Source organism: Tubulanus polymorphus, chromosome 9 (assembly GCF_964204645.1).
Source record: "Tubulanus polymorphus chromosome 9, tnTubPoly1.2, whole genome shotgun sequence".
NCBI classification, from domain to species: domain Eukaryota; kingdom Metazoa; phylum Nemertea; class Palaeonemertea; order Tubulaniformes; family Tubulanidae; genus Tubulanus; species Tubulanus polymorphus.
In genome coordinates this window covers 6719347-6736031 of record NC_134033.1, presented here as the reverse complement: position 1 = coordinate 6736031, position 16685 = coordinate 6719347, and the positions used below count along the sequence as shown (strand labels likewise).

Here is a 16685-nt window from a genome sequence, read left to right as displayed (position 1 = left end):
CCTCCAACGATTAGATATGGTTGACAAATATCCATTAAAAATGCTAATTCAAATTTTATTCATTAGAACCTAAACGCTCATCTGTCATGGTAGTAATTTCAGATCCGTACAAAAATATCAGCTTCTCGAGACATTTTGGAATGCTTACGTATCGTGTTGGCGCTTGCGGAGTATACTCGGTCGTGGTGACGTCGTCAAACTAGACTGGTTCATATTCTGAGATGATAGACTCGAATTATCCGATGTAGTTACTGAAATAGTGATGTTTTTAAAAAAGTTGTTTAGTTTTCTGAAATGATTGGCTGCCTGGTCAACAATATATCGCATCAAGGCATTAGCTGTTTAATTGTACTATGGAGTTAATGAATTTATAGCCAATCAGAATTCTATTCACTACCGCACTAAGTTGAGAGTACTAACGCCGTACACAATAGGCTGCAGCCGTACGAAAATACAGTGAAAACGTACAGGTTTGCAGCTTTTGAGGACAAGCTAGGTTCTTGTATGGGATATTGCATATGGTAGCAATGGTAGCAGACAAATTGCAGTACCAGAAGCTATGAGATCGCTCAATAGTTGTACAATTATACATCTCACCTAGCAATAGTAACAAACCCATAACTGGTGTAAGTAATGTCGAAGTGACAAACCTACTACAGAGAATATATTATCCCGAGACAGCAAACATGGAACTATAAGATATTCCTCTTGCTAGCAATGGTAGCCGACAAATTGTAGTAGTAACACTCTCTTATGGTAGCAGGCATGTTGTAGTCTACAATGGGAGTTTATCAAATTAGAAAGTATTTTCTAAGTAAAAACCTGACGAACCTGTAGTGGCGGATGACATTGTGTAATGTGGTTGCATAGCCACATGGCGATTTGTGTCGACCGATACCATCATTGAATTAATGCGCACTGCACCAGTTGGCGTAGCACTGGTACTATGAGCTGCAGCAGCAGCCTGCAATGATGCAGCCAGATTTGGAACCGATGCACCTGAAATCATTCGAAATTGAAATAACCCTAATAATCTTGAACGAAGTGTGTCAGAGAATGAACAAATCACAATACACGAAGTAATTTGATCAATTGAGATTTTTAATTTTTTCGATGTATCATATGTGGATCTCAGAGGTGCCTATCTTCCCTAGAAATATCTACAGATGAAAATCAATGAGTTATTTTACTAGAAAACTCAACAAGGGTAATTTGTTGACTGAGAGCACAGGTTCCTCGCAAATAATCTTTTTGGGAATTTCTGTAAGATTTCAAGGAATAATTATATATGTTAGTAGACTTTCTGTGGTAGGGCCTGAGGTCTCTAAATCACTCTGATTTAGGGATTAATTGCGGCAATGCAGATCAAAATCTACTACTACTTCACAATTTTCAATACAACTTTGAACCAATTATCAAGGTTATTTACGTAGCCTTATATACATACAGTAATTTTCCAAATGAATATTGAATTGATTTTCTTTCTAGAAACTATCTTTAAGTCATGTATGTTAGAAGTTAAGTTTCCCTTGGAAACAAAAACAAGAAATTCAAAATTTCAACTATGGTGACCATATTGTAAGAGGGAAAAAGACAATTTTCGCGAGGTTTCATCCCCATGACTCATACTAGTTTAAAAGAAATAGTATGTTATTTGATGTATAAAGAATGCTCACAAGAATTTCATCAATATGTCCGCCGTGGCGGCGATAATGGAAGAACGAGGAAGCTAATTTTGCGAAAAAAGTTTCATCTACGGGCCTCCCCCCCATTATAGCCACCAAGAAAATTGTACATAATCTGAAGAGCTTAGGGCGTTAACGAGGGATAAGCACATGCTGAGTACCATATATGCCATCCAACCCGACCGGGGTGACAATGAACCCATGCGTCACTCAGCACTAACATTCCTGAGGTGATCATTAGGATAATCAAAACATTGAGTAATTAAACATAAGCCAAGAACAGATTTTGGACTCTTTTCGCATTTAGTGTGGGGTTTTCATATCACTAGACTGTCATCAATTCAATATATTTAATCTAGTGTTCTAAGAACTTCTACAGTCAATTAACTAGCCAGCCATCTGCCCTTATTCACCCACTTCTTCCATCTTACCTGCACTCTTGTCATTTTAAATGCTATTCATGAAAATTTAATGCTATCAACTCACAGCTCACTTTCCTGTTTAAGTACCAGGAACGAGTCCTGTGAATAATAATAACTTAAATGAAATGAATGATTTTCACCTTTTCCTGCAGTTAAATTCGGTCGTAAAGAAGCCGCCCCTGCCACTGCATCTGTGAACGCTGTGTGTTGTTGCCCGGTTTGTTGTTGGTAAACACTTGCCGCCAGTGGATGGTGTTGATACATAGCCGGGTTGTAGTATGTGCTCAGCAGGTATTTATTATTACAGCCAGCCATTTGATTCAAATGCGGCACCCGCGGTAACAGCGGCCTAGAAGACAATAACGCATTGCGATGAATAAATGAGTTATCGATGAATAAATGAGTTATCGCTATGATTTTCAGAGACTGTTTCTAACGATCAGTCTGGGGCAGTAAACAAGTCACTGTTCCAGATCAGGTAGTTATATAGAAGCATTTTGAATAACACCCCAACTGATGTTTACAATCATGGGAAAACACTTCTGACAGTAAACCATTTTCAGGGACTGTTCCAGACAATCAATGGTCAGTAAACTACTCAAACAGACTAATCCTGTTAATCACAAGACTCATCATGTCCATCATACCATTGCTGACAATCAGGGGTTCGACAACAATTTTGAAAGACTATTCCGGATAATCATTTTGAAGCACTGTTCATTAAAATCAGAGACAGTAAACCTATTGCTATGACTTATCAAAGCTAACATTCAGGAGGGGACAGATTATACGTAGTTTTGAACCCATTTTTTTATGCTATCTTAACGGCTGAAAATAGTGAATGATTAACAATTCCCGCAGATCAGGCACGACAGTCTCTAAGACTGGTCTTGCCAATCCACGGACCGTAAGCCGTATAACTCAGTTATCAATCGCCACTACTCACCTATCAGAATGTAAACTAGTAGCGCTCTGTATCGTATGACCCGCCGGAATCACACGGTGAGACTGAGACAAATAAATACCATGATGACTACCAGCCGGACCGACAGCCGTCGAAGCCGATTGCGACGCGGTAGCGTGAACAAGAGTAGTTGGAATCACCTTCGGGTCTGACGTAGTCTTCGGCACGTTTATCGATTTGTGATGATGATGGTGGTGATCAACGATGGCGCCAGAGGGAGCTAGCGATTGTGGTTGGTGTTGCGACAGGTGGTGATGAGAGGAATGAAGAGAAGTCGTATGATGATGAGAAATACCGAACTGCCGTTGGGGATGAACTTTTGCTGTAACAATGAAAAAATTCCAACTTGAGCTAATTAATATGAACACACCATTACGCAATCAGTCAAAGGGCAAATGCCATCAAGAAAGAATATTGTGTAAAACTTATTTTCGAATGCTGTTCAGAAATATCAATGGTTTGAATTTGAGTTCAGCCATTACTGAGAAATACGACTTTTAAATCGACAATTTCAGCACGTGTAAGGAATTGATTGGACTGTACACTCTCTTGCCGCTCTAAGTCAAACTGGCTTAATAAAACCGCTACCAACGCGGCCAGTAATTGTCTACACTAACTAGCAATGAAGCAAATGACAAAAGCAACGAATGAACACAGGGGGAACAGGTCTAGAGGTATGAACCAGTTACTTCGTCTCTAACAGTGGGGTAAAAGTTGGCTTTACCAAGCTATTTTGTTTGAGACAGTCAAGGGGCTTAATACAGTTCAACCCTGATCCAGAGTTCGATCTATCCTTATCATTGTCTAAAGGCCTTATCAATGGACTTGAGGAATATAAACATGCTTTCAAAACATAAAACCGATCATTTTAGACTAGAGTCAGATTAATTTGGTTTACGAGAAAGTAAACTTAAATCATCATATGGCACAGACTAACTACTGTGATGTGTGACTTACCAATAGGAATTGTGGTGATAGAGGGTACTGTAGTCGTTGATATAGCCAAGGAACTTGCAGGACCACCTGAAAATAAAGTCAAATATAAATCAATATGCTGCTCAATGGTACACTATCAACTAAAAGTGAGGGTATCACCCGCTCGGACATTCATCATTGCAGAGTGAAGTGTAGAAAATCAGTTTTTAATAAAGGATCAATGGTCCAGTGGCTCGCCAAACCATAGTGTGAAGTAAAAAATTTGTCATGTACAGGCTACTAGAACGAAAAAATTCTTTTCATTGAAAATTAAGTGAGACAAGAGGCCCACGGACCTTATACCTTCATGCCACAGTAGAAGAAGAATGATTCAATATTCAAAGTTTTACAGAAAGATTTACATTGTAACGATGTAACAAGTTTAAAAATAGTTAAGATGGTATAGGCTATGTGGCGATAATGTTCATTTTCTGTTAATATATCCTTACATGAAAAGACAAGCCCATTTTAGCTGCCGAAAAGATCACACTACATGAAATAAATTGCCCATGGGCAAAGTGTGGTTTACCTTGAAAAAGCTAGAGGTTGTTTGGAGCAAGGGCATTACTAACAAGGGAATCTTTTTAATTTGTGACTTCAAAGTTTTATAAGTTTATATTGCATTTCATCTTTCTCAAAGAATTATTTTGTAGTCAAATAAGACCGAAGATATACATTGTTTACGGTCCACGTACAACATTTCGTTGGGTACATATAGGCGCGGCAGGGAAACTATTTTACATTTGGAAAAAATATTTTTCATGATAAGGTATGAAAAAATATTAGAATTAAATTCATATGATGTCACCAATCAGAGGGTGGCTGAATATTGAGTATTGATAATCTCTTCCAATGTATGGCTGCGGAAGCTAAAATACCAGGTCTAGACCTAGACCTACTTTGCTGCTTAGTACTTTCAGGTCACAAGAAATTACAATTTATATCAAATTCTATCAAACAGGAAATACAGCACTCATCTTCTGCTATAAAAGGTTAAATGATCATTCATAAGGCCATCCCAAAATAGTGGTCAGTTAGCCGTAACCCGACCGACCCGACTTCAAAGTTGCAGAGTGAAAAGTTTTTTCTGGGATTCATTGAAATAGATATTTTTTTTTTAACGGCCAACCTACTGCCGATGTATGAGCTACTGCCGATGTATGAGCTACGTATGTTTGAAGTGTGAAAACATGCCTTGATGTGTGGCCTAGTTTAAGTTTTTCAGAAAACTGGCAGTGTTCCAATAAGCAGCCACTCATTCAAGCAGGTAACGTAAAAGCACGCATATATTCGATGTACTATTACATTTTGAACTCAGAGATGACGCTCTGGACGAAGTTATAATTAGGGTTTTCTGTTACTTCACAGAAAACTCTATTGAGATATGCATGTTTCTTATTATTATTATTTTATGTCACACTATTTTCACGAAAAGAACATAGGCTTTGTTACCTTGCCACTGTTGCCGATACAATCCGTATGATATCCTTCAGCTCACTGAGATCTACAAATACTCCTTGCGTATGAATCAACGTTACAAAAGTACTGTCGGGCCGTAAACATCGAAAATTGGGCCCTATTCAACGGTGTTGTCATATCGCGGAAAGACGGAAACGCGGAATTTTCCAAAAACGCGGAATTTCTTCATTTTTACTATAAATAGTAAACGGGGTTTTCCCACGGGGATACCCACTGTCGGACAGGGCACCGGACCCAGGTTTTCAACACCGGGAATTAGTATTTGATAATTTATTATATCGCCAGTCAACAACTTAACGATACTGTTCCAAATAATGGAGAACCTAGGCAATACGTGCTTTGCGAATTCAGTGATACAGAGTATCGCTGCATTAACTGAAGGAATACAAATCGATGGTACGTAAACGTAGGATTTGTGATGACACCATGGGTCATTCTCCAGGACTCATTTCCGAGTTAAGATTTGACTCTGGTCTCTGGATTTAAAACATTGGAAATGAATTGATTCAGACGAAAATAAATAGACATTATGTATATTTCATTCTGGCTTAGGATTGTTCATGCGTGTTGTGTGTCTACATTGTTGTTATACGCGAATGTGGTTTATCTTTTAGAATTAAATGATATGAAAGATTATAAAATGGTTTCGTTTTTTTTAATGTTAACTTTGTGACTGCTATAACATATATGTCCCTATGCTGATTATTTGGATCAAAAGAATCTTATTGGTACTGGTACTGGACGGCCGTAAAATTATAATAATTTCAAAGGAATTTGAACCGGTACTTGTTTGGTCGTAGGATTTCATGTTTGCAACCATCTACAATTACGGTCCGACACCGCGAACGTGCTCAATATTTATCTGATAATATTCGTTTCTGAAGTTCTCAAAAAGTCGATGAACTTCGATAACCGAAGTTTGCCTAGTAGAAATAGACATTAGGTGCCTGGTCTCTTTCACCCCACTTGATTCTGACTTCTTCTACAGGTGGCAGCCAGGGCCACCTTCGGTTATCTGAGTTAGTCGAGTATAGTCGAACTAAACGAAACCGAATGTCCGATAGTCGGAACTATATTCCGGAAATAGTTCGAAAATCAAGCGCATTCGGTTATTAGTTCCGACCACTAGTTGACTAGATACGAAAACCGAATTTGGCCCAGTCAACGGTATCGTAATATAATAATTCCATATAAAATTGCCTGCAAATAATGGGATTCGAACCTAACTCGTTGCATCGATCGGTCCGGTGCCCTGTCCGACAGTGGGTATCCCCGTGGGAAAACCCGTTTACTTTTTAAAGTAAAAATGAAGAAATTCCGCATTTTTGGAAAAAATTCCGCGATTCCGTCTTTCCGCGATATGACAACACAGCCTATTCAATGAGGTGACATGTTTTTTCTGAGCCGTCATCCCGAAATCCACCGGAGGCTGCTTGTCACTTCGATTATCAATTCAAGTGTAAATAAACAAATTCATTGCCGCAAGATGTCACATTCAGCCGCGGTCTTCAAACAATTAATTTTAACAATTAGCCATTTTCTTCATCAGTACACTTAACCGACCGACAGGATATAATTTACTACTCAAAATATTGTAAGCACTGTCGAGCTGTAAATATCAATGAATCAACTTGTGTCTTTACATTGTCGTTCCGCGGATCCGCTGCGGGTTCTCCTCGCCATGAGAATCAAAGCAAGTACAAATAAATTTATTAATTTAATAAATTTAGTGATTTGGCTGCGGGCTTCAAACAGTTAGTTTCTTTATCGGATATTCACTATGATAAATCATTAGAGTACCGAGTCGTATAGGCCTAAACTAAACATGCCGAACTGACGCAGCGGAGAAAAGCTGTTGTGGTGATGAGGTATCAATAAATGGATTTATTACTACCAGTGATTTGGCCGCAGATTTCAAAAATTTATCAACATTCCATTTTTCCTACAGTACATACCGATCTTAACCAAAATCCACGGGATATTTACTAAATGCCTGTATATATTACACATTCTTATCCATAAGCTGGACTCAAGCTTGATATTCCGAGTGAGCATCTCGCATGCCGCGGTGGATAGGAGATCGTTTCTACTGTCTGTCACACCTGCTCTCCATGTGACGTTTTGGTCCGTTATTTCGTTAATAAACAGTTTGTCTACCTTTTTTACGCATCAATTTGTTCAGTGAGAACTTTGCATTCAGAAATAAACAACAATTTCTACTAAAGTTATTTGTAGTTCTTTGTTTTATTTATGAGCGATAATTTATTCAGCATACGCTCACGTAATGCTGAAAAATCCGCTCCGCGGACGCTCGGAAACGTTACAGTGAAGTCATCATCTGCTAAGTAGCATATCAAAATACAGAAGGTGGCGCCACGTGATGGGCCATAAAAGCCATTTTTCAGCATTACGCGACGAATGCAAGAAAAACTATCGCAGATAGATGAAAATACAAACAAATCTAGGCCACTTCATGATTTATTTCTGAATGTAAATTTCTTACTGAACAAATTGATGCATAATCTTTAGAGATAAACCGATTATTAACCAAATCATGGACCGAAACGTCGCACGGAGAGAGAGCAGGTGTGACAGACAGTAGACGCTGGTTAGTAGGTCGCTTGAAGTGTTTATTGAGTTGTACTACGCGACCTCTAGGCCTACTGAGCTTTACTGTTTCAAGCAAGCATGGTATAATTGTTGTGATTATTAACGGACTCGTTGATTGAACTTCAAACAAAATTTTCAATAAAAAATTCGGCAACATTGCTGCGACGCGAAGTAGGCCTACAAATGATTTATTTCTTCATAATCCGAAAATGAAATCGATTTTACGAATTGAATACCCCATGGACCTATCCCTGTTAAATATGGTGTAGGAATATGATGTTTAGGAGGGTTGATATTCAATAGGCCTAAAACCAATCTGTCCGGTTGTTAGGCCTACGCATATGCATAGATCTACATAGGCTATACTAGTAGCCTCTACTAGGTTAAAGCTAAGTTCACTGTAAAGGAGGAATCAGATTTATTAAAATGTATGTATGAGTGATTAACTGGTTCTGACTTGCAATGATCAATCACAATTATCAACGATATTTTATTGGCAAAATTAGGATTTTTTGGAAAATTTCGTCTGAGCAGACAGCTTTATAAACCAGACTTTTCATTTGAGTTATTTCATCATTAATGAAACTGGTATTTCATTAATTCCTAATGACTTTAGTTACTGCGGAGCCCTAGAAAGATCTTTTTTTTCGAAAAGTTTTTTCGCCGGAATAAAAATCGGACAGAACCGTTGCCATTCGGACAAAATCTTCTAGTCGGAACATTAAGTCTTTCGGTCGAAGCGGTATATTGTAAAAAGTTTTTCGTCCGAACACAAAGTATTCAGTATATTGTTAAATCGAACACAATTGTTTTCATTCAAACATTCGTTTGAACGAAATTGTTTTCGCTCAACAAAACATTATTGTCGGGACAAAAAGTTTTCATTTCAACAATAACAAAACTTTTTATTCAAACAATTTTTTTGGTCAGAACGAAGAAAAGTTTTTGTTTGAACAAAAAGCGTATAGTTCGATCGAACAGAATTGTTTTTATTCGTTTTTCGTTCCAAAGAGCAAAATTTTGGTGGAACTAGATAGTCTTCGTTATAATAAGTAACCTAATTTCGAACAAAATAATCATCTCATTCGAACATAAACGTATAATCTGAACCTGGGTTTTCTTTGTATCCAATATCCATATCATGCCTTTCAGGTAGAAGCCCAACTTTCTGACCATGAATAGAAGAACACTGCTTGTTTAGATCGTTTTGGAAATATACTCTGTCCGGTACATTTTTGATTACTCTGTATATCATCTATCAGGATAGTGAAGAGAAGACGACTTGGGATACTACCTTGTGTGACTCCACTAGTCAGACCGATTTATTCCAAGATGAGTTCATTTGATTTCGGCCACCTGATTTCGATCAGAGAAATCTGCTGAGCCATTCAAACGACCTATCATTGATACCGTCACTTAATAGCTCGTTTAGTAATCGCTGATGTTGTACCTTATCAAATGCTTTTTCGAAATCCATAAATACTATTAGGCCTAACAGTCGATTTTCCAGAGTCAAATAACTATCTGGTCCAGTCATCCATGGCTTCAAAGTAGGCCTAATTGACTGTTTGTCGACCGTCCTTTTATAAAACGGTGTTGACGGTTGAACAGGTTTCTAAATTCCCTTCATTTTCACGGCATGGTTTGGCTGCATCGCATACATGCGATCGTGGTCGACACATTATCCAGACAAGATCAAGAATACGAACAAGGATGTGCAGAAAACCCGTTATTGCTGCTGCGCAGCTATATCTTTATAATTATTCTTGAAATCTAGGGTAAATACAAATTTCCCGTGCCCGGCATATATCAACTGCGCTCCGATTCGCAGCAACTGAGGCCGACTAGTGGGATACGAGATCCTCCAAGTTGCTTCCCTGCTTATGTCGGTTACGATTACTGGCAACGGCAATGGCTCAGATGGTCACATGATAAGCATTTTGAGAATGAATTTGATTTATTTTGAATTATTGGGAAATATATTTCTATTAGAAAAGCTATTTCTTTAAGATCTTTATCTTTCTGATTCTGTTTTGAATACAATGTGCTAGCGACATCATATAAAGATGGCCGCGCACACCATAATTCTACCATTTTGCTTCTAGACTTCGGTCCAGTAATCTGCCGTGCTGAAGATTTGGTTTACATTTAGAAATACTTGAATTTGAAAGTTTATGACTGATTACTAGTGCCGCTAACTAGCGGTGATAATTTGTGCTATGTATATGCGGTCTCTTATCGGCTGACACCCCTGCACTCAGTTCCGTCGCGTCGCAGATGAGCTTATGTCGGTTGTGATCAAAAGCAGTTCTGTCCGCCTACCGTAGGCCGGAGTAGAGAATGGGCAACTAGCCGGATACGGCTTGCGACGAGTCAGTAGGTGTCGGTTGCCGTTGCAAGCCGGCTTATGTCGAACCAATAGAGCAGCAACTGGAAATACGCAAGAGCTAAGAATTTTCCCGCCAAAAACAGCTTTTCGTAGAATTTTAACAAAGTTGACCATGTCATCGCTAGAGGTTCGCCAATCGCATCGATTATACGTCGTTTAGGCCGAAAACCAATAAAACGTATGCTCACATGAAAAAACGTACCGCGATTTTACATGAATTGGCTCAATGCCAACTTCATATCGCTGACAAAGGTAGACCAAAAATGCATCCATGCTGAAAAGAAATGCAAGATGGATGGCAACCCTGGTGGCCATACTTGAACTCAATTTTCAATAAGGGGTAACCATTTCACCTGCCAAAATTCTTACACCTCGTATCATGAAAATGCATCAAGAATTGCAGGCCGTTTCGTGCTAGAAATTCAAGATGGCTGACCTAGTGGTAACATTTGAAAGCCGATGACCTGCATATACAAAAGGCATGGACAGCTTACCTACCCTGATCCTCACACCAAATTTTGTGGAAATCCACCAACAATTGGGGTCTGCATCATGCAAACAAGAAATTCAAGATGGCCACCCGAATGGCAGCCATATTTGATAACCAATGAAATGTTTTTTCAATACGGGTTGACATCTCGCCAGACCCAATCTTCAAGCTAATTTTCAATAAGATTCATCACAAATTACAGGCGAATTACTGTGTCGAATTAAATTCCAGAGGGCCTGGCTTAGCAATCAGGAACACTTTCCAAAAACGGCTTATTCTACCAATTTCGGCGTTTTCCGCCAATAACAGCAGCATCAGCCGTTTATGGATTTTAAATTGCTTCTGCCAATTTAGCCGAAATTGGCGTTTTCTGCCATTTTCGGCTTGTTCTTAAAAAACGCCATTCACGCCGTTTTTAGTCTTTAAAACTACATCGCTAAAACAGCGTTTTTGGCGTAAATAGTTCCACAGGTACTATTTATAGTGCATGGAAATCCCTATTATGACATCATCGCTTTACTGCTGGCTCTGCCCTGAAAAATTTATCTTATTTTATATTTTTATCTCATTTTTCCATTCCAGGCTTCAAGAAAGAATTGAATAGGCCTATATATGTACAGAATTTCTGATGGCAACAGTATAAATTCTGTTCTTTCTGTATACTTGTATTTTATGTAATAAATATATACATACATGTATCCCAAATTGTTTCGAAAATGTTTGTTGCAGTTTGAAATTAGTCTAAAAACGGCTGTATTGATTTGAGTGTTGTAAAGTCATGGCCACCAATTCATTCAATCTCCTCCATCATAAGTCCAATTAGCTGGGAGGCATGGAAGATGTTAATTACCTTCAATTAAGCAACATTGTATGAAGTCCAGTCTGCCATTATGAAACCTAAACAATGTTAACCATTCAGTGTCATTTTATGAACCACAACCTTAAATCGATGTGCAAAACGTCACAGGTCTATGTGTACACATACTAGCTATTTGGCAAAATACTATTGACAAAGATGTAGAATAGCTTCCTGTGATTATATAATGAGTTCTTTTTGAATGTTGTAATGTTATATTGCATTGAATATCATTAGAAGATGTATTGTAATAGTAAAGGATGTACGATTATGTCAGAAGCGGCAGGCATAAATCGAAATGATAAGTAAATCGGATTATGTGGTCAAAATGGCTGTTATACACGATTTGGAAGTCTGATACAAAAGCAAGACCAATGACAAAGCTATCTACGATCTGTGTAGGGTCGGCGTGAATTTCATCGCCATCTACAAGTGGTCAATATAAAAATGTGTAAACATATGATTTCAATATTCAAATGTTTTAGAAAATATGTTCGATATTAAGGGTACGCAAGTTTCATGAGATTAGCAATTTATAATAGCATAGCCGTCATATATGGCTCCGTGTCCTCTGATGGCATGTGTATTAGGTGACAATTCAATTCAATTCTATATTGATCCTTATAATATATAAAATTCCGGGATAAAATTCCCAAATTTTAAAATAAGAAAATACAACATACAAGACACACGCATAATTCATACAGAATAACATAAACAAGTTATTTTTTCGACGCCTTATAAAAGTTGTAAACAATAATAAACAATGTTAACCATTCAGCGTCATTTTAAAGACGAAAACCGTAAATCGATGTGCAAAACGTCATAGGTCTATGCGTACACATACAAGCTATTTGGCAAAATATTATTGACAAAGATGTAGAATGGCTTCCTGTGATTATATAATGACCTCTATTTGAACGTCGAAATGTTATATTGCATTGAATATCATTAGAAGACGTATTGTAATAGTAAAGGATGTATGATTATATCAGGAGCGGAAATTCCCAAATTCAATAAAGTTACAAATTTTAAAATAAGAAAATACAAGACACACAGGTAATTCATACAGAATAACATGAACAAGTTATTTAAATGACAATGTCTACTTCTCCCCCAGAAAAACCATCCAGCGCAAAAGACTTCTGATTGTCCGGTCTTGAATGCTTTTATGGCTCACCGGTACCAATCGTCAGTCAGCAGAGTACCTCAACCCCCCCCCCCCCACTTCTCTCAACGGATCTGTGCAAATCCCAGGGGGTCAATATTTTGATCCCAAAGGCCGGAAATCCGGTTTAAGCCAGAAAAATCATATCCCTGTTTCAAAGAAATATTTTTCATAATATGAAAAAATATTCAAATAAAATTCATATGATGTCACATATCTGAGGGTGGCTGAATGTATGGCCGCGGAAGCTAAAATACCGGTGCAGTAAGAAATCGGCGTATTAGATCGTTTTAAATCCTGGAATTTACCGCTACAATATTCAGACCTCGACCTATACGTATAGTTTGCTGCTTAATATTATCAGGTCACAAGAAATAACAATTCATTACAAATTCAGAAAACAGAGCGCTCTTCTGTTGATGAAATGTCAAACGCGCCAGCAAGCAGCGTTACAGTATCACTATAGTAGTGTATACTGTATGAGCGTGTGTTTGTGTGCAACAGTCTATAGCACTCTGCGCGCACGTGGAGGCCTCGTGTAGCGAACGTTCGCTTACACTTCAATGTCAATCAAAACAATCACAAATGAAACAATACCTATGGCGGATAATAATTACATTCTCACCAGCAATGAGCATTTGAAATTCGCACATATACGGCACCTAGTCCAATGAAACGTTCGCCACTCTATGGCTTTCCCATAATTATTTTAGTACGGTAGCGCCCGAATTTCCCGTATATCCCAAAAGTAGCCAATCACATTCGCTCATACAGACAACGATCCAATCGAGGTCATTGCAATTCTATACGCAAGAGCTAAGAATTTTCCCGCCAAAAACCGTTTTTCGTAGAATTTTAACAATGTTGACCATGTCATTGACAGAGGTTCGCCATGTCTTCAATCGCATCGATTATACATCGTTTAAGCCGAGAACCAATGAAACAAATGCTCACATAAAAAAACATACCGCGATTTTACATGAATTGGCTCAATGCCAACTTCATATCACTGACAAAGGTAAACCAAAAACTTAAACCAGTACTATAGAGTCGAAGACCTGTATCACCTACCAAATCGCCAGATCTCATAATTCCTCAAATTTCTTTAAACTTCGATTTCAAATTTGCAATTCCACATTAGCTTATCCCAAAAATTCTACATTTTTTTCACAGGTGTCAAATAATTCATCAAAATTAATTTTCTTGTTGAAACTAGTTCCCACATTTATTTTTAACAAAAATCATGATTAATAAACTTGTTACATGTGGTAGTAGTTTTGAGAATTTTCCCGGAGTTTTTGGGCTTCATATGACGTAATTATTTAGAAATATGTAAATTTGACAATTTTACCTGGCTCAAAAATTTCCATCCTAGCATCATATGAAAGCCTATTGTCTGCTCGAGATTATGACGTCATCGGCAACCTGTGCAAACTGAACCGGAAGTGCGGGGAAAACTTTAAAGCGAAACTCGAAACTTAGTCAGCTGAAACTGGCTGATTAAGCCATAAACGACTGTGAAAGTTTCAAAACTGAGTGATCCATAAATGGCCGATTCTGCCGTTATTGGTGGAAAACGCCGAAATTGGCAGAATAAGCCGCTTTTGGAAAGTGTTCCTGACTGCTTAGGCTTATGCAATAGGAGTCAATTAAGATTCAAATTTTTGAAAAACCAGCACAGATGCCTATTCAAATCACATGTAATTAAAAAATTCAGGGATTCTTAGTTTGATGTCCCTGTTTTCATCGCGCACATGGTTAAAATTATTGTTTACATCGAATGTCTTCAACAGCTGATAAAACCGCACCCGCGTCTGTCAATCATTTTAATTGATTCATATACTAAAATGCTCACTATGAAAAAACTGTGCGGTGAATCAAGCCGGAATTTTTCAGTAGAATGTCAGACACTAGGTACCTTTCTTTAAAGGTTTATTTGTAGTATGTCATTAACAATCAGTTATATACCACTTTATTCATAACTTTGAAGCAGCGCGCCGGCAGCGAACGCTCGAGCAAGGTCAGTCACGTAGACCAACGATAACACGAAACAGACCACGGTTTGCCGGTTAAGAGCATCTCTCCATATAAATTTGAGGGACTGTAATGGACCATTTGTTGACACTAACCCTTAATAAACTTATGAAGATAATTATAACCTATATAACCTATAATTCCACTATTCAACGATCGACGCACAGCTTAAACATGGCGCCGCCATTCAATACGCTAGTCACGATGTATCTCTACACACATCAAAATCACATTGAATTAGAAGTGTTGACTTATGAGAAACTATCGAAATCTAGCAATTTGATTGGGAAAATAACAGCATTATAGTTGAAAAAAGTTGATAAACCACCTCCGACTGTCTAATCATTTGAAAGCTTTGTCTTCACATGGAACTATTTCCGCCTTATTGTAGGTGCACTCTGCCGCTGTAATTCGCCCATTCAACGATAAAAACTTTTCCACGGTCTTACTATCGGCATTTGCTAATAATTTAGGGAAATATTTACTAAAAGCGAAATTTCACACTCTGCATTAATTAGATTAAAGTATTTATTCGTTTGACAAATCTTCCTCTGAACTCAAACCAACAAGTTGTAAGTGGCGACACGAAAATGACGTCATCGACTCACTACCATCTAATAACCTTCATGACTACTGAAGGTAATAAATATATGAAAAAGGACTTAATTTTGGTCAGCGATAAATGACTTTTTAACGAGAATGAAATCTTCGAAAAATGGATTTTGGGAATTTTTGTCTCAACAAATCAATATTCATAACTCTAGTACATTCCTAGAATGACATATAAAACAACTAAAACTATGAGTGACCCGGCAAAGTGAGAGCCTGGGTTTCATCGGAGGTTTTTCATTATCATACGGCTCAATTAGGACCGAAGCTCCCAAGTCTATGCAAATTTGAGGTCAGTGTCGGTTACAGACGAAATAAAATATATTGACTGACATGGTTTTTAATAATTTCATGATAGTACTAATTGCTGTAGGCAGGCAAGCTTAAATCTTCGCTCAGAATCGTTGTTACGTGCGACCTAATGTGCAGTCACTGACGTCTGACGGCGATGTCATATAAATTGATTGAAAAAGAGATTGACGATTTAAAATCTTTCTATTGGCGACTTAAACCGCCCAGTGTGCGGCGGGCTTTAAGAAAGCATTTTCACCGTCAGTCTTCACCCCAGAACTGGCAATATTGAGGGTTGTTTTGCAAAGTGTATCTCGCTTCATGAACACTGTCAGTTTTAACAATCCATCGTTTAAATGACTCATTGAATTTGCATCTGCCCGGCATCTTGAAGCAGCTTCATTTCAAGGCAGGACAGTGCTGACTGCTTTTTAGAACTATTCAACTACCCCTGTTTTCATACCATTTAGTAATTGATGATTTTTACAGGACAGAAACCATTAACTATATTTATTCCTTGGAACAAATAATCTAAGAGGTCCCTAATCTCTTGCATTCAGCCCATTGAATTTGCATAAAATACTTGTTCATCTCAATGAATGAACACTTTCTTGTACTCATCTGAATGAGAGACCTTTTTCAACAGTGAGGTGTTATAAAGACAACTAATTAACTTAATTAGCCATGTGGATGCAAGTCAAACTCCTGGCTAA

General features: G+C 37.9%; 1 protein-coding gene across 1 annotated transcript in view; it reads right to left on the bottom strand.

Moving 5' to 3' along the window:
* Positions 1 to 16685, bottom strand: part of LOC141910509 (uncharacterized) — a 32015-nt gene that overhangs the window by 9072 nt on the left and 6258 nt on the right. Inside the window, exons 5-9 of the mRNA XM_074801199.1 lie at positions 4029 to 4094; positions 3054 to 3393; positions 2248 to 2456; positions 832 to 999; positions 149 to 251 (exon numbers count right to left, since the gene is read on the bottom strand). Of these exons, the coding sequence (XP_074657300.1) occupies positions 149 to 251; positions 832 to 999; positions 2248 to 2456; positions 3054 to 3393; positions 4029 to 4094 (886 nt within the window). The remainder of the gene's footprint in view (positions 1 to 148; positions 252 to 831; positions 1000 to 2247; positions 2457 to 3053; positions 3394 to 4028; positions 4095 to 16685) is intronic.